Source organism: Palaemon carinicauda, chromosome 19 (assembly GCF_036898095.1).
Source record: "Palaemon carinicauda isolate YSFRI2023 chromosome 19, ASM3689809v2, whole genome shotgun sequence".
In the NCBI taxonomy this organism is placed as follows: domain Eukaryota; kingdom Metazoa; phylum Arthropoda; class Malacostraca; order Decapoda; family Palaemonidae; genus Palaemon; species Palaemon carinicauda.
In genome coordinates, this window is record NC_090743.1 from 116706460 (window position 1) to 116729012 (window position 22553).

Consider the following 22553-nt stretch of genomic DNA (forward strand, 5'->3'; position numbering starts at 1 on the left):
GAGCCAACCTAACCAAATGTTGCTCAACATACAATCCATTAACGAAGATATTTCTGTTCTTAAAAACTGGAGAAGATTTCCTCCACGCCCACATCCCACACCTGTTACCCACAGTCTTCACTCCCACTCCCACTTCCCACACATCTGATGCTAGAGAGGAGAAACATTTGCTAATCGTAGATCCTCTCATAGGGAAGGAAATGTTATGCTGTGAAGAAATGTCTTGTGACATATTTACACTTCTGCTTTGCAAGCAATTGTATTGATAATAATAATATTCTTTCTGGGGAATCCATTTGAATTGGCAAAATATTTTTATGGGATGGTGGAAAACAATATTAAAGAAGGCTATCGTTTGATAGTATATTTACAAATATGTATCATCGACATGAATATCTTATATACATTCAATAAATAAATAGCTGAAGTGTTCGTTTTATGTATCTATTCAAGTGGGTCGTGGAATCCGTCTAATCTTCGGCGCTGAATCCTTCTCGGGCTCTTCGCTCGTCCTCGAGTCTGGCGAACTCGATCTGGTCGAGGACGAACTGTGGGATGGGGTGGGGGAAGTGTGGGGCCACGGGCAGAAGGTCAGACTCGGGCTGGTATCCGAACTCGTCGGCCACGAACTTGAGGCTGGCGAGGCTACCGTCGTCCTGGACGTAGCTGGAAGGGAAGGGGTACCACAGGGTCAGTTACTAGGACCTGGATTGTTTAGGGATTGGGAGATAATGAGTTATTTAGGGAACAATAGGACCTACATTATCTAGGGATATTCAAATCCTGAATTGTTTGGGGAACGTCAAGCTTTCCTAGATAGGGTATCTTAGAATAGATTTAAATATCTTTAATATTTTAGTCTACCTTAAGGAATCTCTCTCTCTCTCTCTCTCTCTCTCTCTCTCTCTCTCTCTCTCTCTCTCTCTCTCTCTCTCTCTCTCTCGGAAATAAGAAAGCAAACAAAGAAAACAGAAAACCAAAGAAAAGCCATCTAAGATCCCCATACCTCCATGAGCCAATGACATTGGCGCCTCCGGACTCTCCCTGGGATCCCGAGATGTGAACCTCGATTCCGTTCTCGGTCTCGAAGTCGCTGTTGTGGTTTCCGAACTCGTCCGGGGTGTGTTGTTCGTTCTTGAGGATGGTGGCCAACCTCGGGTTGGTGAAGGGCACCTTGTCTGCCACGACTGAGGCCACGAGGAGGGCGGCTACGAACTTCAGAGGGACAGAGAGATGGGTTGGGTGAGACTCAGATGGAAGCGGTCGAATGTGGGAAGGAATATCATGCGTGGGAAAACTCCACTCGAATGTTTTTACTTACAATTCAGTGTGTAGAGAGTACAAGTATATAATCAATTAAATACAATTAATTTCAAGAATAATAAATTACTGACAAGTTTGCCTCAGCATGAATACAAAACCAAAGACATATTTATGTAAAATTAAATTTAACAAACAATACACATATACTCATTGAAGGATATTGAATACTAATGGGAGTGAAAGAGAACACAATGAACTGAGAGTTTTTGCAAGTATCAAGCACTCACCAGCTTCATGTTTCCGGTAGGACTTGCAGGATTACTCTGATGCCCTGTGGTCAAGAGAATCCAATTATATACCTCAAGCATCCATCTTGGCCCCACCCCTTTTCATCTCTGCGTCAGACGGTCTCCTCTGAGCGACTTGTCCTCAAGGTAATTTTGGGAAATGAAGTAGTGTTGGAGAGGGGGGATATTTATGGAGGTCCAGTTGGTATGGGGCTATGAGTAGGGAAACTAACAGTTTAGGGCTGGTGGAGGAAATATCAAAGGGTAGAGAGAGAGAGAGAGAGAGAGAGAGAGAGAGAGAGAGAGAGAGAGAGAGAGAGAGATCAATAATGCTGTATGATTGAGAAAAAGAAGGTAAGGAGGAAATATTTTAGACGATGAATGGGTTAGTGAATCATATTAGGAAATGGGGTTGAGGAATAGGGAGCGTCCTTGAAAATGGAGGAGGAAAGGGGGAATAGAAGCTGAGAAGTAGGTTAGTCAAATAGGTTAGTAAATTAGAAAAATATTTTTGATAGGAAGGTAAAAAAAATGTGATATTTGATGTATAGTAAATGAAAATAAAAATATGAAATATTTTCATGAATAGATGATGAGAAGGATTGAAGGAAAATGAAGCCCTAAGAAAGACTTGTTGAATTTAAAAGGCAATTGAAGCTTTAATGAATAAAAGTAGGAAAATGAAAACAAGACTTCCCTCACCAGACGAGGAATGCCAAGTTATTTTCATTTCCGAATCGTCTCTAATATGCTCGCTATCAATGCCTTATGAAGAGGCTGCTGGATTGCCAGTACCATATGCCTCTCAATAATAGAACAACAACCCTATTAATCAGGTCAAAGTCTTTCCTATGTGACCAAATTCAAACGAACAAAAGAGAGGTCAAAGTTACCGGCAAAAATAAAACTCGTTTGTTTACTTTTTTGTTGACTGGAATTTGAGATTAGCAAAAGGACCATCCCCTACCCCTTCCCTTATCATCTCTCCCCTCCCCCTCCCCCCAAACCTCTTAACCCCCTCCTGTGCAAGGTCACGGTCAAGGTGGGTCGTTCTTGTTTGGAATTTGGGTCTTCGTAGATCTGGTTGATTGGATCATTTCTTGAAGACAGAGGGACGTTTTGAAAATTTCTTGAAAATAGAGGGACGTTCTTAATCTTCTTTTTTAAGTCAGAAGAACTTTCTCATATATATTGAATACTGGGGGACATTGTCAAATTTCTTAAAAACGGGGACGTTCTCAAATTTGTTTTAAATCAGAGGGACGTTGTCAAATTTCTTGAAAACAGAGAGACCTTCTCAAATTTCATTACGTCAGAGGGACGTTGTCAAATTTCTTGAAAAAAGAGGGACTTTCTCAAATTTCATTACGTCAGAGGGACGTTGTCAAATTTCTTAAAAACAGAGGGATATTCTCAAATTTCTTGAAGTCAGAAGTACGATGTCAAATTTCTTGAAAACAGAGGGACGTTCTCGAATTTTTTAAGTCAGAAGGACGATGTCAAATTTCTTGAAAGCTGAGGGACGTTCTCAAATTTCTTCAAGTCAGAGGGACATTCACAAATCTCTTGAAAACACAGGGACGTTCTCAAATTCACTGAAATCAGAGAGACGTTGTCAAATTTTTTTTGAAAACAGAGAGACCTCAAATTTCATTACGTCAGAGGGACGTTGTCAAATTTCTTGAAAACAGAGGAATGTTCTCAAATTTCTTGAAGTCAGAAGGATGATGTCAAATTTCTTGCAAAAAGAGGGACGTTCTCAAATTTTTTGAAGTCAGAGGGACGATGTCAAATTTCTTGAAAACTGAGGGACGTTCTAAAATTTTTTGAAGTCAGAGGGACGTTGTCAAATTTCATGGAAACAGAGGGACGTTCTAAAATTTTTTGAAGTCAGAGGGACGTTGTCAAGTTTCTTGAAAACAGAGGGAAGTTCTCAAATTTTTTGAGTTCAGAGGGACGTTGTCAAGTTTCTTGAAAACAGAGGGACATTCTCAATTTTTTTGAAGTCAGAGGGACGTTGTCAAATTTCTTGAAAACAGAGGGACATTCTCAAATTTTTTGAAGTCAGTTGGACGTTGTCAAATTTCTTGAAAACAGAGGGACGTTCACAATTTTTGTTCAAGTCAGTATTACGTTCTCAAATTTCTTGAAGACAGAAGTACATTGGAAAATTTCTTGAAGACAGATGGACGTTCTCAGATTTTAAGGAGAGAGGAGTTGAGATTTTTGGTGCTGTATTCTCTATTGAAATTTTTGGACCTTTATATTTTAGGAATAGATTGGATGACCCTTCACGACGCATTAAACAATTATTCAATTCACTTGACAAGGTCATTTTAATTGGACTTAGGTGATCTTAAAGCTCATGAATTTTTCTTGATTTTGCTCAACCTCACAATTGATTGATTGATTGATTGATTTGAAGTCTTCTACCATCTCAACTTCTCGAAGCTTATATAGATAACCCCAGACACTTTCATAGATCTTGAAGCTCTCTGTATCTTGAGAACATCTCTCTGACCTTCTACAATGCAACGCCAAATTTTTGTCTCCTTCCATATCCTAATAGTGGCTGGAAAAGATTGAAGGATATCCCGTTAATTGACACCTGTCCTTTTCTTTCCTTTTACTCTTTGCTAATGATGGTCTTGTTTTTATCTCGAAATTTCTCTTTCCTTTCTTAGTGTTGTTTATAATCTTATCTATTCAATCTTTAATTCAATGACATGAAGTATCACTATTTTTCTCTATCAGTGTCATTTTCACTTTGTCAATTATGTATAGTTTTATCAATTCAATCGATTTCATTTTATCATTAACTTCTCTTCTTATCTAAGTAATCTCTTTCATCTTTTATCATTCTTGACTTTATTTTTAATGTATTTACTTAATTTTTTTATTTGTATTTTTGACATTAATCTCCATCATCAGATTAAATTTTTTTTTTTACATTTGAGAGAGACTTTACTATGAAATAAATGATTTTGGGATGAGACTGCGAGACTCATGCTCCCAACTCTCCCTACAATCATTATCAGAAACTGTCAGTATTCATTGTCGGTCACCCATCCAAGGAGATAACCTAATCGAACGTTGTTTAACCTACAATCAATTAATGAAGATATTTCCCTTCGTAACAAATCGAGATTTCCTCCACGCCCCCAATCCACATCTGTTACTCACAATCCGCCCACATTCTTCATACCCACGCCCACATTCCGCCCACTTGATGGTAGCTATTAGGAAGATTTTTTAATAGGATATCCAGTCATTTCAATTCAATTGATAAAAGATTGAATTTTTTATTGAATTTATTGAGACATCTTTGTGGATGTTATCATTCATAGGGCTCTGATAAAGTTAGTAGCAGTAGTAGTAGTAGTATTTTCACACTTTCAATGTTAGCTATATTACTATTCAAAAAATTATGGCAATAATCAATTGTTAATATCATTTACGATATTGTTATTTTCTCCCGAAAACTGCATAATTTGAATGATCTTTCCAATAACGTAAGACTTTTGATATATAAACGACATAATGTTACTCTGCATTGTTCTCTTTAAGAATTTTCCTAAGTTAAATGGGAAACTGATAACCCGTCAACTATCCGCGTCACACACATTAAAAACCAATATCTGAATATCAATAAACAAACACAAATTTTAACGCAATTCTGAAAAGCATCAGTTGTTATCGATGATGCCCTAAAAGAGAGATTTTCACTCATTCAAACTGAGGCTGCCATAAAAAAAAAGATTAAATTGATTAACCCTTTTAATTCCCACACTGCAAGGAGATGTTTATCATTCATTCCAGAAAACTGTCTAATTTGGGACATCGTTCACAAAAACATGATCGTATAGTTGAATAAATTTCTTTCTTCTATTTATGTATAAGTTGTTGATTTTTTAAAAATATTTATATGCATTAATAAGAAAAGAAAAACTAGAAATTGTCGTACATAAAATATGTAGAATACGCGCAATGACGCTTAAAGGGTTAATCATTTCTCGTTTTTCTCTCTCATGTTATGCTGTGAAGAAATGTCTTGTGATTTTATTTTTACACTTTTATCTTGCAGGAAAAGATATTGATGATAATAATATTCTTTAGATGACTTCATATGAATTGCCAAAATGATTCTAGGGCATGATGGAAAACAATATTAAAGAAGGCTATCTTTTATTAATATATTACAAATATGTATCATTGACATGAATGTCTTACATACATCCAATAAATAAATAGCTTAAGTATCCGTTCTATGTATCTATTCAGGTGGGTCTTGATATCCCTCTAATCTTCGGCGCTAACTCCTTCTCGGGCTCTTTGCTCGTCCTCGAGTCTGGCGAACTCGATCTGATCGAGGACGAACTGTGGGATGGGGTGGGGGAAGTGTGGGGCCACGGGCAGGAGGTCAGACTCGGGCTGGTATCCCAACTCGTCGGCCACGAACTTGAGACTGGCGAGGCTACCGTCGTCCTGGACGTAGCTGGAAGGGAAGGAGTACCACAGGGTCAGTTACTAGGACCTGGATTGTTCAGGGATTGGGAAATAATGAATTTTTTAGGGAGCAATAGGACCTACATTATCTAGGGATCTTCAAATCCTGAATTGTTTGGGAAACTTCAAGATTTCCTAGATAGAGATTCTTAGAACAGATAAAAATATATTTAATATTTTAGTCAACCTTAAGGAATCTCTCCATCTCTATAATCTTTAATAGTTTATTCAACCTTAAGGAATTCTCTCTCTCTCTCTCTATCTCTCTCTCTCTCTCTCTCTCTCTCTCTCTCTCTCTCTCTCTCTCTCTCTCTCTCTCTCTGCGAAATAGGAAAGCAAACAAAGAAAGTTAAAAAGCAAGGAAAGCCATTTAAGATCCCCATACCTCCATGAGCCAATGACATTGGCGCCTCCGGACTCTCCCTGGGATCCCGAGATGTGAACCTCGATTCCGTTCTCGGTCTCGAAGTCGCTGTTGTGGTTTCCGAACTCGTCCGGGGTGTGTTGTTCGTTCTTGAGGATGGTGGCCAACCTCGGGTTGTTGAGGGGCACCTTGTGTGCCACGATTGAGGCCACGAGGAGGGCGGCTAAGAACTTCAAAGGGACAGAGAGATGTGTTGGGTGAGACTCAGATGAAAGGGGTTGAATGGGGGAAGGAATATCAAGCGTTGAAATGTTTCAGTTGAATGTTTTTACTTACAATTTAATGTGTAGAAATAACAAGTAAATAATCAATTAAATACAATTAAATTTGATTAATAATGAATTGCTGACAAATTTTCCTGATAGCATGAATACAAAACCTATGTGCTATTTCTGTAAAATTCAATATCACAAACAATACTCGTTGATATAAATTAAATAGTGATTGGAATGAAAAAGGACACAGTGAACTGAAAACTGTCTGGAAGTATCAAGCACTCACCTGCTTCATGTTTCCGGTAGGATTTGCAGGATTGCTCTGATGCCCTGTGGTCACGAGAGTCCCATTATATACCCCCAGCATCCTTTTTGGCCCATCCCACTTTTTATCTCTCTGGCAGACAGTCTCCTCTGAGCGACTTGTCCTCAAGGTAATTTAGGGAAAGGAAGTGGTGGTGGGGGGTGGGCCGTATTGATGGAGGTGCATTTTGTAAGGTGATATGAGTAAGGAAACTTATAGTTTTGTGGTGTTGGACGAAATGGTGCAAGGGAAAATGAAGGAGAGTTGGAGATGAATAATGCTGTATAGTGGGGGAAAACAAGTAGATGAAAAATTCAAGATGATGGATTAACCAGATTTCCATAGAGAAATTAGGTTGAGAAATAGGGAGCCAGAAGGAAAATGGATTAATTGGTAAATAATAACTGAGAAATTGTATAGGTAAATAGATTAGGGAATTGGTAAACTTTGTGTAATAGGAAGATGAAAAAATGAAGAGATTATATTGATAGTAAATGGAAATGAGAAAGATGAAATGATTTTATGATAAGACGATAAGGATAAAGCCTTGGGGGAAGACTTGGGGAATGAAAAAGGGGAATTAAATCTTATGAAATAAGAAAGGGAGAATGTTAACAAGATGGTCCTTCTCAGACGGGGAACGTTTGAAACCCCAACCATTCATTGAGTTTCCAATTCCTCTCTCCTGTCTTTGCTGACGATGACGTAGTTAGGAACCACTGGAGTGCCAGTGCCATCGGCCTCTCAATGATAAAATAACAAAAATATTAACTAGAAGGTCGAAGGTCTTTCCTATGTGACCAAATTCAAACATACAACAGAGAGGTCAAAGTTACCGACACAAATAAAACTCGTTTGTTTACTTTTTTGTTGCCTCCGGAATTTGAGGTCAGCCAAAGGACCACCCCTTACCACTTCACAAACCCCCTCCCCCACACCTTTCAACCCTCTCCTGTTCAAGGTCACGATCAAGGCAGGTGGGTCGTTCTTGTTTGGAATTCGGTTTTTCTCAGATGTGGGTGATTTTAATATTTTTTGAAGACTGACAGACCGTCTAGAAATTTTAATGAGAGAGAGAGAGAGAGAGAGAGAGAGAGAGAGAGAGAGAGAGAGAGAGAGAGAGAGAGAGAGAGAGAGAGAGAGAGGGGTCTGTACCCCTCCTTTTACATTTTTTGGTTTATGTATAGTATATATGATAGTGTTAGGTAAGTATAGATATTTTTTACGAACCTACAAGGTTGCTATGGGGTGTTGGAAATCATAAAAGATAAGGGGGAAATACAGTTGAGGGTATGACACTTCAATGCCGACGTCATTTCTCTATTATTATTATTATTATTATTAGCTAACCTACAGTACTAGTCGGAAAAGCAGGTTTCTATAAGCCCAAGGTCTCCAACGGGGAAAATAGCTCAGGGAGTAAAGGAAATAAGGAAATTAACTTTGAGAGAAATAGTGAACATAAGATATATTAAGAACATTAAACACATTAAAACAGATGTTCCAGTTATAGACTATAGAAACTTTAAAAAAAACAAGAGGAAGAGAAATAAGATACCAAACTGTGCCTGATTGTACACTCAAGCAAGAGAACTCCACCCTAAGACAGTGGTACAGATGCAATGGCACTACCCAAGACTAGAGAACGATGGTTTGATTTTGGTGTGTCCTCCTAGAAGAGCTGCTTACCATACCTAAAGAGTCTTTTCTACCCTTTCCAAGAGGAAAGTAGCCACTGAACAACTATAGTGCAGTAGTTAACCCTTGGGTGAAGAAGAATTGTTTGGTAGTCTAAGTGTTGTCAGGGGTATGAGGACAGAGTAGAATATTCACAGGATGCGACCTTTTGGAAAAGTGATGGAAATCTATTAGACCGAGTTCAAGAACCGCTTAAGCTTGCTCGATAGTTTCTTGTAGTGTCACCACCCTCACCATCCTTGTGAGCTAAGGATAGGGGCTTTGGGAGGTGTGGAAGTTTACCTGCTGAATCATCAGAAGCCATTACCTGGCCATCCTTGGTCCTAGCTTGGGATGGAGAAGGGGCCTTCGTTTTTTATCACATGCATAAAAGGTCAGGACATTGTCTTGTCCCCGTCATCTGCCAATTATATGGTCTAAAAGGAGTGATTACTTGCTATATTTATATGAAATCAAAATGTGTTGATTGAAAAGGGTTTGATACATTAGCCAATTGGTCAATGCTCGTGACAAGGTCATTCTTACTTGAGTTAGGTGACCTTAAACTATTTTGATTGTCCTCATATTTGCTCAACTTCTCGAAGGTGAAAAAAGTCCCCAGACAGTTTCATAGATGTCAAAACTCTCTGTACCTTCAGAACATCTCCATGATGTTTTGAGCATCTCAGAGGAAACAGTAACCTTCTACGATGCAACGCCAACATTTTGTCCCCTTCCAGGTCCTAATAGTCACCGGAAATGATTGTATCATTCCCGTTGATTGATACGATTTATGATAGAGTCTCTTTTTAGCTGTGTCTGTATCTAGTTGTTTTTTGTTTCATGTCAGTATTTACAGGTTACTCATGTATACTGCATACTTGAAACAGGACAACTGTCCTCACGATTTTATTCATATACATTGGATATATTTCTGTATGAGATTCTTATAACTTTGTACTACTAACTGTGGTCGACTAACTGTCAGGTACGGAATTTAGCACCAGAGAGCAATGGATATATATATATATATATATATATATATATATATATATATATATATATATATATATATATATATATATATTTATAAATTTATAAGCCACAAATACCTTGTAATTCAGTATTACCTTTACATTAGTAATGATTTATACCCAAAGGCATTCATGAAATAGAAATATTCCCCTCCCGACCATGAATGGAACCTGTATCAGTCTGTTCATAAAAATGTTATTCCTTTTTCCAGGACGTTTGTCCAAGTATCCTAATACCTTTTGTTAAGGACATCTCGTGTCCTTCCCTCAGTGGATCACCTGGGTGACTTTGTTACCCTTTCTAGATTGATAGTTTTATGTAAAAGAAGGGGTTTATAGGAAGGTAATATCTCTCTCTCTCTCTCTCTCTCTCTCTCTCTCTCTCTCTCTCTCTCTCTCTCTCTCTCTCTCTCTCTCTCTCTCTCTCTCTCTCACTAAAGGAAACAAATGAAAACTAGGATAAATCAGAATAATTTATTTTGTAAATTCCCAATAAATAGAGACATTTACTACTATCATCATTACTACCGCCATTATTATTATTATTATTATTATTATTATTATTATTATTATTATTATTATTATTATAAATAGTACTTAAAACACTTTTCTGCTGAAAGCAGAGTTATCTAGGTTTAGTTTTGGTTGAATTTTTTCTATGTAAAATGTTTCTAATAATCTCAGCTCGGTCTCAAATCGAGCTTTACATATAATGCTAAAATCAAGATGATTAAAATTGGTGTTACATACTCCGTGGCAATGATCTCTTATAGAGGAATGAGAAGGCTTACCCAGTGGTAGAAGGGTCCTTGAACTAATGCCTCTATGTTCAAAGGTTCTGGTAGACAACAGTTTTGTCGAACTACCTACATATTCCGAACTACACTTCGGACACACAAATTTATATACAACCATAGAACATAGTTCGCTAGATAACGACTCCTTGGACTTGAGCAAATCGTTATCTAGCGAACTATGTTCTATGGTTGTATATAAATTTGTGTGTCCGAAGTGTAGTTCGGAATATGTAGGTAGTTCGACAAAACTGTTGTCTACCAGAACCTTTGAACATAGAGGCATTAGTTCAAGGACCCTTCTCCCACTGGGTAAGCCTTCTCATTCCTCTATAAGAGATCATTGCCACGGAGTGTGTAACACCAATTTTAATCATCTTGATTTTAGCATTATATGTAAAGCTCGATTTGAGACCGAGCTGAGATTATTAGAAACATTTTACATAGAAAAAATTCAACCAAAACTAAACCTAGATAACTCTGCTTTCAGCAGAAAAGTGTTTTAAGTACTATTTATAATAATAATAATAATAATAATAATAATAATGGCGGTAGTAATGATGATAGTAGTAATGATGATGATAATAATAATAATAATAATAATAATAATAATAATAATAATAATAATAATAGAGACATTTATATCAGCAATTTCGTCGACGTTATAAATTTATTCTTCAGCACTGATTCCATTTCGGGCTCTTCGCTCGTCCTCGAGTTTGGCGAACTCGATCTGGTCGAGGACGAACTGTGGGATGGGGTGGGGGAAGTGTGGGGCCACGGGCAGGAGGTCAGACTCGGGCTGGTATCCGAACTCGTCTGCCACGAACTTGAGGCTGGCGAGGCTACCGTCGTCCTGACGTAGCTGGAAGGGAAGGGGTACCACAGGGTCAGTTACTAGGACCTGGATTGTTCAGGGATTGGGAGATAATGGATTATTTAGGGAGCAATAGGACCTACATTATCTAGGGATCTTCAGATCCTGAATTGTTTTGGAAACGTCAAGCTTTTCTAGATAGAGTATCCTAGAATAGATGTAAATATCTTTAATATTTTAGTCTACCTTAAGGAATTATCTCTCTCTCTCTCTCTCTCTCTCTCTCTCTCTCTCTCTCTCTCTCTCTCTCTCTCTTTCCGAAATAAGAAAGCAAACAAAGAAAACAGAAAAGCAAAGAAAAGCCATTTAAGATCCCCGTACCTCCATGAGCCAATGACATTGGCGCCTCCGGACTCTCCCTGGGATCCCGAGATGTGAACCTCGATTCCGTTCTCGGTCTCGAAGTCGCTGTTGTGGTTTCCGAACTCGTCCGGGGTGTGTTGTTCGTTCTTGAGGATGGTGGCCAACCTGGGGTTGGTGAGGGGCACCTTGTCTGCCACGACTGAGGCCATGAGGAGGGCGGCTACGAACTTCAGAGGGAGAGAGAGATGGGTTGGGTGAGACTCAGATGGAAGGGGTCTAATGTAGGAAAGAATATTGTGTTGGAAAGCTTCATTTGAATGTTTTTACTTACAATTTATTGTGTAGAGAGAATAAGTAAATAATCAATTAAATACAATTAAATTTGAGTAGAATTGCTGACAAGTTTGCCTCATAGCATGAATACAAAACCAGAGACCTATTTATGTAAAATTAAATTTAACAAATAATACACATATACCCATTGAGGGAAATTAAACACTAATGGGATTAGAAGAGAACACTATAAACGGAAAACTGTTTGCAAGTATCAAGTAATCACCAGCTTCATGTTTCCGGCAGGACTTGCAGGATTACTCTGATGCCCTTGGTTGTGGATTATAGCCAACAGTTCTTGTTGGCACGGGCCATTCCCTTGGTCGGCCCGTAGAGTCCTGTTGTCACTAGAGTCCTATTATATACCCCCAGCATCCTTCTTGGCTCGCCCCCTTTCTATCTCTTTGGCAGACACGACCTCTTTTGAACGCTTTGTCCTCAAGTTAATTCAAGGAAATGGAATGAAGTTAGCGAGAGGAGATTTAGGTAGACCCTTTGAGAAATATGGTTGAGGAATTGGGAGCATCTTGGGAAATTGGGAAGAAATTGGTGAAAAGAAGCTGAGATATGGGAGAGGTAAATAGGAATTTCGAAAAATATGTGTAATAGGAACATAAGAGAATGGAGGGATTATAATGAGGGAAAACTAAATTGGAAAATGATTTTTGATTAAGAATATATGAATGAAAGAATGGAGATAAAGGGGAAGTGAAGAATATGAAACATAAAAAGGAAAATGTAAACAAGTCGTCCCACTTTATACGATGAACAATTAACGAACCTTTCATTTCATATCTAAATTCTCTTTCATTTTTCTACTAGAATTTTTTTATCGGCTGCCGGATTGCCAGTTCCATCGGCATCTGAATGCTAGAATAACAATGATATTATGATAAGGTCAAACGTCTTTCTTTTCTGACTAAATTCAAACGTTCAAAAGAGAGATCAAAGTTACCGACACAAATAAAACTCGTTTGTTTACTTTTTTGTTTCCTCTGGAATTTAAGGTCAGCCAAAGGACCACCCACTACCTCTGCCCCAATCTTCCCTTCCCCTCCCTCCCCTCTTAACCCCCTCCCGTTCAAGGTCACAGTCAAGGTAGGTAGGTCGTTCTTGTTCGGAATTTGGGTCTTCCTAGATCTGGTTGATTGGAACATTTCTTGAAGACAGGGGGACGTTCTCAGATTTTTTTGAAGACAGAGGGACGTTCTCAGATCTCTTGAAGGTAGAGGGACGTTCTCAGATTCCTTGAATAAAGAGGGACGTTCTCAGATTCCTTGAATACAGAGAGACGTTCTCAGATTTCCTGAAGACAGAGAGACGTTTTCAGATTTTTTGAAGACAGAGGGACGTTCTCAGATTTTTTTGAAGACAGAGGGACGTTCTCAGATTTCTTAAAGACAGAGGGACGTTCTCAGATTTCTTGAAGACAGAGAGACGTTCTCAGATTTTTTTGAAGACAGAGGGACGTTCTCAGATTTCTTGAAGGCAGAGGGACGTTCTCAGATTCCTTGAAGACAGAGGGACGTTCTTAGATTTCTTGTAGACAGAACGACGTTCTCAGATTTCTTGAAGACAGAGGGACGTTCTCAGATTTCTTGAAGTCAGAGGGACGTTCTCAGAATTCTTGAAGACAGAGGGACATTCTCAGATTTTGAGGAAACAAGAGGAGAGATTTTTTATTCTGTATTGTTTATGGATATTGTTTTGTCTGTATGTGTGTTTGTTTGGGAATGACGATTATAGAGAACTGTTAAAAAAAATTAAAAACACCCTAATTTATGATGGGTTAATATGCCTGAATGTTTGTCACCTTTTACATGAATTCAAAATATGTTGATTGAAAAGGATTTGGTCCTAATATTTGAAGAATAGATTGAATGACCCTTGACGACACATTAGCCAATTATTCAATTCACTGGACAAGGTCATTTCAATAGGACTTACTGTTGGTGACCTTAAAGGTCATGGATTTTGCTCAACTTCACGATTGATTGATTGATTGATTTGAAGTCTTCTACCATCTCAAGTTCTCGATGCTTATATAGATAAGCCCAGACACTTTTATATATCTTAGATCTCTCTGTGCCTTGAGAACATCTTCCTGACCTTCTACAATGCAACGCCGAAATTCTCTCTCTTTCCAGATCCTAGCAGTGACTGGAAAAGTTTGAAGGATTTCTCGTCAATTAACAATAGTCTTTTTCTTCCTTTTACTCTTTGGTAATGATGGTCATATTTTTATCTCGAAATTTCGCTTTCCTTTCTTAGGGTTATCTGTAATCTAATGTATATAATGTTTAATCCAATAACCACAATTTTCAGTATTTTTGTCTCAGTCTCATTTTCCCTTTGTCAATTATGTCTCGTTTTATCAATTTAATCTATTTCATTTAATCAGTAACTTCTGCTCTTATTAGTTTAATCTATTTCATTTTATCAGTAACTTCCGTTTTTATCTAAGTAATCTCTTTCTTCTTTTATCATAATTAACTTTATTTTTAATGTTTTTCCTTTCTTGTTGTATTTGTATTTTTGACAACAATCTCAATCACCAGATTGAGATATTTTTTTACATTTTAGAGACTATGCATGAAATAGATAATTTTGGTAGCATTCATTATCGGTCACCCATCCAAGGAGCCAACCTAAACAAATGTTGCTCAACATACAATCCATTAACGAAGATATTTCTGTTCTTAAAAACTGGAGAAGATTTCCTCCACGCCCACATCCCACACCTGTTACCCACAGTCTTCATTCCCACTCCCACTTCCCACACATCTTATGCTAGAGAGGAGAAACATTTGCTAATCGTAGATCCTCTCATAGGGAAGGAAATGTTATGCTGTGAAGAAATGTCTTGTGACTTAATTACACTTCTGCATTGCAATCAATTATATTGATAATAATGATATTCTTTCAGAGGAATCCATTTGAATTGGCAAAATATTTTATGGGATGGTGGAAAACAATATTAAAGAAGGCTATCGTTTGATAGTATATTTACAAATATGTATCATCGACATGAATATCTTATATACATTCAATAAATAAATAGCTGAAGTGTTCGTTCTATGTATCTATTCAAGTGGGTCGTGGAATCCGTCTAATCTTCGGCGCTGAATCCTTCTCGGGCTCTTCGCTCGTCCTCGAGTCTGGCGAACTCGATCTGGTCGAGGACGAACTGTGGGATGGGGTGGGGGAAGTGTGGGGCCACGGGCAGGAGGTCAGACTCGGGCTGGTATCCGAACTCGTCGGCCACGAACTTGAGGCTGGCGAGGCTACCGTCGTCCTGGACGTAGCTGGAAGGGAAGGAGTACCACAGGGTCAGTTACAAGGACCTGGATTGTTCAGGGATTGGGAGATAATGAATTATTTAGCGAGCAATAGGACCTACATTATCTAGAGATCTTCAAATCGTAAATTGTTTTGGAAACGTCAAGCTTTTCTAGATAGAGTATCTTAGAATAGATTTAAATATCTTTAATATTTTAGTCTACCTTAAGGAATTATCTCTCTCTCTCTCTCTCTCTCTCTCTCTCTCTCTCTCTCTCTCTCTCTCTCTCTCGGAAATAAAGCAAACAAAGAAAACAGAAAAAGTATAGAAAAGCCATTTAAGATCCCCGTACCTCCATGAGCCAATCACATTGGCACCTCCGGACTCTCCCTGGGATCCCGAGATGTGAACCTCGATTCCGTTCTGGGTCTCGAAGTCGCTGTTGTGGTTTCCGAACTCGTCCGGGGTGTGTTGTTCGTTCTTGAGGATGGTGGCCAACCTCGGGTTAGTGAGGGGCACCTTGTCTGCCACGACTGAGGCCACGAGGAGGGCGGCTACGAACTTCAAAGGGACAGAGAGATGGGTTGGGTGAGTCTCAGATGGAAGCGGTCGAATGTGGGAAGGAATATCATGCGTTGGAAAACTCCACTCGAATGTTTTTACTTACAATTCAATGTGTAGAGAGTACAAGTATATAATCAATTAAATACAATTAATTTTAAGAATAATGGATTACTGACAAGTTTGCCTCAGCATGAATACAAAACCAAAGACATATTTATGTAAAATTAATTTTAACAAACAATACACATATACTCATTGAGAGATATTGAATACTAATGGGAGTGAAAGAGAACACAATGAACTGAGAGTTTTTGCAAGTATCAAGCACTCACCAGCTTCATGTTTCCGGTAGGACTTGCAGGATTACTCTGATGCCCTGTGGTTGTTGCTGTTGTTGTTGGGGTATTAAAGCCAACACTTGTTGTTGGCACGGGCCTTTCCCTTGGTTGGCCCGTAGGTGATCTGTAAAAATTTATAAGGTAGTTGCCCTGTGGTCAAGAGAGTCCAATTATATACCTCAAGCATCCATCTTGGCCCCGCCCCTTTTCATCTCTGCGTCAGACGGTCTCCTCTGAGCGACTTGTCCTCAAGGTAATTTAGGGAAATGAAGTAGTGTTGGAGAGGGGGGATATTTATGGAGGTCCAGTTGGTATGGGGCTATGAGTAGGGAAACTAACAGTTTAGGGCTGGTGGAGGAAATATCAAAGGGTTAGTGAGAGAGAGAGAGAGAGAGAGAGAGAGAGAGAGAGAGAGAGAGAGAGAGAGAGAGAGATCAATAATGCTGTATGATTGAGAAAAAGAAGGTAAGGATGAAATATTTTAGACGATGAATGGGTTAGTAAATCATATTAGGAAATGGCGTTGAGGAATAGGGAGCGTCCTTGAAAATGGAGTAGGAATGGGGGAATAGAAGCTGAGAAGTAGGTTAGTCAAATAGGTTAGTAAATTAGAAAAATATTTTTGATAGGAAGGTAAAAAAATGTGATATTTTATGTATAGTAAATGAAAATAAAAATATGAAATATTTTCATGAATAGATGATGAGAAGGATTGAAGGAAAATGAAGCCCTAAGAAAGACTTGTTGAATTTAAAAGGCAATTGAAGCTTTAATGAATTAAAGTAGGAAAATGAAAACAAGACTTCCCTCACCAGACGAGGAATGCCAAGTTATTTTCATTTCCGAATCGTCTCTAATATGCTCGCTATCAATGCCTTATGAAGAGGCTGCTGGATTGCCAGTACCATATGCCTCTCAATAATAGAACAACAACCCGATTAATCAGGTCAAAGTCTTTCCTATGTGACCAAATTCAAACGATCAAAAGAGAGGTCAAAGTTACCGGCAAAAATAAAACTCGTTTGTTTACTTTTTTGTTGACTGGAATTTGAGATTAGCAAAAGGACCCTCCCCTACCCCTTCCCTTATCATCTCTCCCCTCCCCCTCCCCCACACCTCTTAACCCCCTCCTGTGCAAGGTCACGGTCAAGGTGGGTCGTTCTTGTTCGGAATTTGGGTCTTCGTAGATCTGGTTGATTGGAACATTTCTTGAAGACATGGGACGTTTTGAAAATTTCTTGCAAATAGAGGGACGTTCTTAATTTTCTTTTTTAAGTCAGAAGAACTTTCTCATATATATTGAATACTGGGGGACATTGTCAAATTTCTTAAAAACGGGGACGTTCTCAAATTTTTTGAAATCAGAGGGACGTTGTCAAATTTCATGAAAAAAGAGGGACTTTCTCAAATTTCATTACGTCAGAAGGACGTTGTCAAATTTCTTAAAAACAGAGGGATATTCTCAAATTTCTTGAAGTCAGAAGTACGATGTCAAATTTCTTGAAAACAGAGGGACGTTCTCAAATTTTTTAAGTCAGAAGGACGATGTCAAATTTCTTGAAAGCTGAGGGACGTTCTCAAATTTCTTCAAGTCAGAGGGACATTCACAAATCTCTTGAAAACAGAGGGACGTTCTCAAATTTCTTCAAGTCAGAGGGACATTCACAAATCTCTTGAAAACAGTGGGACGTTCTCAAATTTCTTCAAGTCAGAGGGACATTCACAAATCTCTTGAAAACAGAGGGACGTTCTCAAATTTCTTCAAGTCAGAGGGACATTCACAAATCTCTTGAAAGCAGAGGGACGTTCTCAAATTTCTTCAAGTCAGAGGGACATTCACAAATCTCTTGAAAACAGAGGGACGTTCTCAAATTTCTTCAAGTTAGAGGGATATTCACGAATCTCTTGAAAACAGAGGGATGTTCTCAAATTTCTTCAAGTTAAAGGGACATTCACAAATCTCTTGAAAACAGAGGGACGTTCTCAAGAGACCTCAAATTTTATTACGTCAGAGGGAGGTTGTCAAATTTCTTGAAAACAGAGGAACGGTCTCAGATTTCTTGAAGTCAGAAGGATGATGTCAAATTTCTTGCAAACAGAGGGATGTTCTCAAATTTTTTGAAGTCAGAGGGACGATGTCAAATTTCTTGAAAACTGAGGTACGTTCTCAAATTTTTTAAAGTCAGAGGGACGATGTCAAATTTCTTGAAAACTGAGGGACGTTCTCAAATTTTTTGAAGTCAGAGGGACGTTGTCAAATTTCTTGAAAACTGAGGGACGTTCTCAAATTTTTTGAAGTCAGAGCGACGATGTAAAATTTCCTGAAAACTGAGGGACGTTCTCAAATTTTTTGAAGTCAGAGGGATGATGTCAAATTTCTTGAAAACTGGGGGATGTTCTCAAATTTTTTGAAGTCAGAGGGATGATGTCAAATTTCTTGAAAACCGAGGGAAGTTCTCAAATTTTTTGAATTCAGAGGGACGTTGTCAAATTTCTTGAAAACAGAGGGTCATTCTCAATTTTTTTTGAAGTCAGAGGGACGTTGTCAAATTTCTTGAAAACAGAGGGACATTCTCAAATTTCTTCAAGTCAGAGGGACATTCACAAATCTCTTTAAAACAGAGGGACGTTCTCAAATTTCTTCAAGTCAGAGGGACATTCACAAATCTCTTGAAAACAGAGGGACGTTCTCAAATTTCTTCAAGTCAGAGGGACATTCACAAATCTCTTGAAAACAGAGGGACGTTCTCAAATTTCTTCAAGTCAGAGGGACATTCACAAATCTCTTGAAAACAGAGGGACGTTCTCAAATTTATTGAAATCAGAGAGACGTTGTCAAATTTTTTTGAAAACAGAGACCTCAAATTTCATTATGTCAGAGGGAGGTTGTCAAATTTCTTGAAAACAGAGGGACGTTCTCAAATTTTTTGAAGTCAGAGGGACGATGTCAAATTTCTTGAAAACTGAGGGATGTTCTCAAATTTTTTGAAGTCAGAGGGACGATGTCAAATTTCTTGAAAACTGAGGGACGTTCTCAAATTTTTTAAGTCAGAAGGACGATGTCAAATTTCTTGAAAGCTGAGGGACGGTCTCAAATTTCTTCAAGTCAGAGGGACATTCACAAATCTCTTGAAAACAGAGGGACGTTCTCAAATTTCTTCAAGTCAGAGGGACATTCACAAATCTCTTGAAAACAGAGGGACGTTCTCAAATTTCTTCAAGTCAGAGGGACATTCACAAATCTCTTGAAAACAGAGGGACGTTCTCAAATTTCTTCAAGTCAGAGGGACATTCACAAATCTCTTGAAAGCAGAGGGACGTTCTCAAATTTCTTCAAGTCAGAGGGACATTCACAAATCTCTTGAAAACAGAGGGACGTTCTCAAATTTCTTCAAGTTAGAGGGATATTCACAAATCTCTTGAAAACAGAGGGACGTTCTCAAATTTCTTCAAGTTAAAGGGACATTCACAAATCTCTTGAAAACAGAGGGACGTTCTCAAGAGACCTCAAATTTTATTACGTCAGAGGGAGGTTGTCAAATTTCTTGAAAACAGAGGAACGGTCTCAGATTTCTTGAAGTCAGAAGGATGATGTCAAATTTCTTGCAAACAGAGGGATGTTCTCAAATTTTTTGAAGTCAGAGGGACGATGTCAAATTTCTTGAAAACTGAGGTACGTTCTCAAATTTTTTAAAGTCAGAGGGACGATGTCAAATTTCTTGAAAACTGAGGGACGTTCTCAAATTTTTTGAAGTCAGAGGGACGTTGTCAAATTTCTTGAAAACTGAGGGACGTTCTCAAATTTTTTGAAGTCAGAGCGACGATGTAAAATTTCCTGAAAACTGAGGGACGTTCTCAAATTTTTTGAAGTCAGAGGGATGATGTCAAATTTCTTGAAAACTGGGGGATGTTCTCAAATTTTTTGAAGTCAGAGGGATGATGTCAAATTTCTTGAAAACCGAGGGAAGTTCTCAAATTTTTTGAATTCAGAGGGACGTTGTCAAATTTCTTGAAAACAGAGGGTCATTCTCATTTTTTTTTGAAGTCAGAGGGACGTTGTCAAATTTCTTGAAAACAGAGGGACATTCTCAAATTTCTTCAAGTCAGAGGGACATTCACAAATCTCTTTATACAGAGGGACGTTCTCAAATTTCTTCAAGTCAGAGGGACATTCACAAATCTCTTGAAAACAGAGGGACGTTCTCAAATTTCTTCAAGTCAGAGGGACATTCACAAATCTCTTGAAAACAGAGGGACGTTCTCAAATTTATTGAAATTAGAGAGACGTTGTCAAATTTTTTTGAAAACAGAGAGACCTCAAATTTCATTACGTCAGAGGGAGGTTGTCAAATTTCTTGAAAACAGAGGGACGTTCTCAAATTTTTTGAAGTCAGAGGGACAATGTCAAATTTCTTGAAAACTGAGGGATGTTCTCAAATTTTTTGAAGTCAGAGGGACGATGTCAAATTTCTTGAAAACTGAGGGACGTTCTCAAATTTTTTGAAGTCAGAGGGACCATGTCAAATTTCTTGAAAACTGAGGGACGTTCTCAAATTTTTTGAAGTCAGAGTGACGATGTCAAATTTCTTGAAAACAGAGGGAAGTTCTCAAATTTTTTGAATTCAGAGGGACGTTGTCAAATTTCTTGAAAACAGAGGGACATTCTCAATTTTTTTTTAAGTCAGAGGGACGTTGTCAAATTTCTTGAAAACAGAGGGATATTCTCAAATTTTTTGAAGTCAGTGGGACGTTGTCAAATTTCTTGAAAACAGAGGGACGTTCTCAAATTTGTTGAAGTCAGAGGGACGATGTCAAATTTCTTGAAAACAGAGGGAAGTTCTCAAATTTTTTGAATTCAGAGGGACGTTGTCAAATTTCTTGAAAACTGAGGGACATTCTCAAATTTTTTGAAGTCAGAGGGACGATGTCAAATTTCTTGAAAACAGAGGGAAGTTCTCAAATTTTTTGAGTTCAGAGGGACGTTGTCAAATTTCTTGAAAACAGAGGGACATTCTCAAATTTTTTGAAGTCAGTTGGACGTTGTCAAATTTCTTGAAAACAGAGGGACGTTCACAATTTTTGTTCAAGTCAGTATGACGTTCTCAAATTTCTTGAAGACAGAAGGACATTGGAAGATTTCTTGAAGACAGATGGACGTTCTCAGATTTTAATGAGAGAGGAGTTGAGATTTTTTGTGCTGTATTCTTTATTGAAATTTTTGGACCTTTATATTTTAGGAATAGATTGGATGACCCTTCACGACGCATTAAACAATTATTCAATTCACTTGACAAGGTCATTTTAATTGGACTTAGGTGATCTTAAAGCTCATGAATTGTTCTTGTTTTTGCTCAACCTCACAATTGATTGATTGATTGATTGATTTGAAGTCTTCAACCATCTCAACTTCTCGAAGCTTATATAGATAACCCCAGACACTTTCATAGATCTTAAAGCTCTCTGTATCTTGAGAACATCTCTCTGACCTTCTACAATGCAACGCCAAATTTCTGTCTCCTTCCATATCCTAATAGTGGCTGGAAAAGATTGAAGGATATCCCGTTAATTGACACCTGTCCTTTTTCTTGGTTTTACTCTTTGCTAATGATGGTCTTGTTTTTATCTCGAAAATTCTCTTTCCTTTCTTAGTGTTGTTTATAATCTTATCCATTCAATCTTTAATTCAATGACCTGAAATATCACTATTTTTCTCTATCAGTCTCATTTTCCCTTTGTCAATTATGTCTAGTTTTATCAATTCAATCGATTTCATTTTATCATTAACTTCTCTTCTTATCTAAGTGATCTCTTTCATCCTTTATTATTATTGACTTTATTTTTAATGTATTTACTTAATTGTTATATTTGTAATTTTGACATTAATCTCCATCATCAGATTAAATTTCTTTTTACACTTGAGAGAGACTTTGGCATGAAATAGATAATTTTGGGATGAAACTGCGAGACTCATGCTCCCAACTCTCCCTACAATCATTTTCAGAAACTGTCAGTATTTATTATCGGTCACCCATCCAACGAGCTAAGCTAATCAAACGTTGTTTAACCTACAATCCATTAATGAAGATATTTCCCTTCGTAACAAATCGAGATTTCCTCCACGCCCCCAATCCACATCTGTTACTCACAATCCGCCCACATTTTTCATAACCACGCCCACATTCCGCCCACCTGATGGTAGCTATTAGGAAGATTTGTTAATAGGATATCCAGTCATTTCAATTCAATTGATAAAAGATTGAATTTGTTATTGAATTTATTGAGAGATCTTTGAGTAATATTTTCACACTTTCAGTGTTAGCTATATTACTATTCAAGAAATTATGTTAATAATCA

General features: G+C 38.0%; 4 protein-coding genes across 4 annotated transcripts; all 4 read right to left on the bottom strand.

The window, feature by feature from the left end:
• Positions 1 to 359: 359 nt before the first annotated feature.
• LOC137659264 (cuticle protein AM1159-like) lies at positions 360 to 1559 on the bottom strand. The gene is made up of 3 exons (XM_068394294.1): positions 1551 to 1559; positions 1007 to 1302; positions 360 to 666 (listed from the first exon to the last, which is right to left on the bottom strand). Exons 1-3 carry the CDS (start codon positions 1557 to 1559, stop codon positions 471 to 473), a joined length of 501 nt encoding a protein of 166 aa, XP_068250395.1. The 3' UTR covers positions 360 to 470.
• A 4200-nt stretch (positions 1560 to 5759) lies between these two features.
• On the bottom strand, positions 5760 to 7062 carry LOC137659265 (cuticle protein AM/CP1114-like). Its single transcript, XM_068394295.1, has 3 exons — positions 6982 to 7062; positions 6442 to 6683; positions 5760 to 6045 (listed from the first exon to the last, which is right to left on the bottom strand). The coding sequence occupies exons 1-3, from the start codon at positions 7060 to 7062 to the stop codon at positions 5850 to 5852; spliced, it is 519 nt and encodes a 172-aa protein (XP_068250396.1). The 3' UTR covers positions 5760 to 5849.
• A 4112-nt stretch (positions 7063 to 11174) lies between these two features.
• On the bottom strand, positions 11175 to 11893 carry LOC137659267 (cuticle protein AM1159-like). Its single transcript, XM_068394296.1, has 2 exons — positions 11720 to 11893; positions 11175 to 11408 (listed from the first exon to the last, which is right to left on the bottom strand). The coding sequence occupies exons 1-2, from the start codon at positions 11891 to 11893 to the stop codon at positions 11175 to 11177; spliced, it is 408 nt and encodes a 135-aa protein (XP_068250397.1).
• A 3233-nt stretch (positions 11894 to 15126) lies between these two features.
• Positions 15127 to 22365, bottom strand: LOC137659268 (cuticle protein AM1159-like). The gene is made up of 4 exons (XM_068394297.1): positions 22346 to 22365; positions 16194 to 16323; positions 15650 to 15858; positions 15127 to 15322 (listed from the first exon to the last, which is right to left on the bottom strand). The coding sequence occupies exons 1-4, from the start codon at positions 22363 to 22365 to the stop codon at positions 15127 to 15129; spliced, it is 555 nt and encodes a 184-aa protein (XP_068250398.1).
• Between the last annotated feature and the right edge of the window lie 188 nt (positions 22366 to 22553).

Excerpts from the sequence above, each read along its gene's own strand:
- LOC137659267 (XM_068394296.1), bottom strand. The coding sequence starts at position 11,893 with ATGGCCTCAGTCGTGGCAGACAAGGTGCCCCTCACCAACCCCAGGTTG. Across the intron at positions 11,409-11,719 it reads GAGAGTCCGGAGGCGCCAAT|GTCCTAGTAACTGACCCTGT; the intron begins GTCATTGGCTCA and ends TGAACAATCCAG.
- LOC137659264 (XM_068394294.1), bottom strand. Across the intron at positions 667-1,006 it reads AATGTCATTGGCTCATGGAG|CTACGTCCAGGACGACGGTA; the intron begins GTATGGGGATCT and ends CTTCCCTTCCAG.
- LOC137659265 (XM_068394295.1), bottom strand. The coding sequence starts at position 7,062 with ATGCTGGGGGTATATAATGGGACTCTCGTGACCACAGGGCATCAGAGC. Across the intron at positions 6,684-6,981 it reads CTACCGGAAACATGAAGCAG|TCTCACCCAACACATCTCTC; the intron begins GTGAGTGCTTGA and ends CTTTCATCTGAG. Across the intron at positions 6,046-6,441 it reads AATGTCATTGGCTCATGGAG|CTACGTCCAGGACGACGGTA; the intron begins GTATGGGGATCT and ends CTTCCCTTCCAG.
- LOC137659268 (XM_068394297.1), bottom strand. The coding sequence starts at position 22,365 with ATGAAAAATGTGGGCGGATT. Across the intron at positions 15,859-16,193 it reads CTACCGGAAACATGAAGCTG|TTCGTAGCCGCCCTCCTCGT; the intron begins GTGAGTGCTTGA and ends GTCCCTTTGAAG. Across the intron at positions 15,323-15,649 it reads AATGTGATTGGCTCATGGAG|CTACGTCCAGGACGACGGTA; the intron begins GTACGGGGATCT and ends CTTCCCTTCCAG.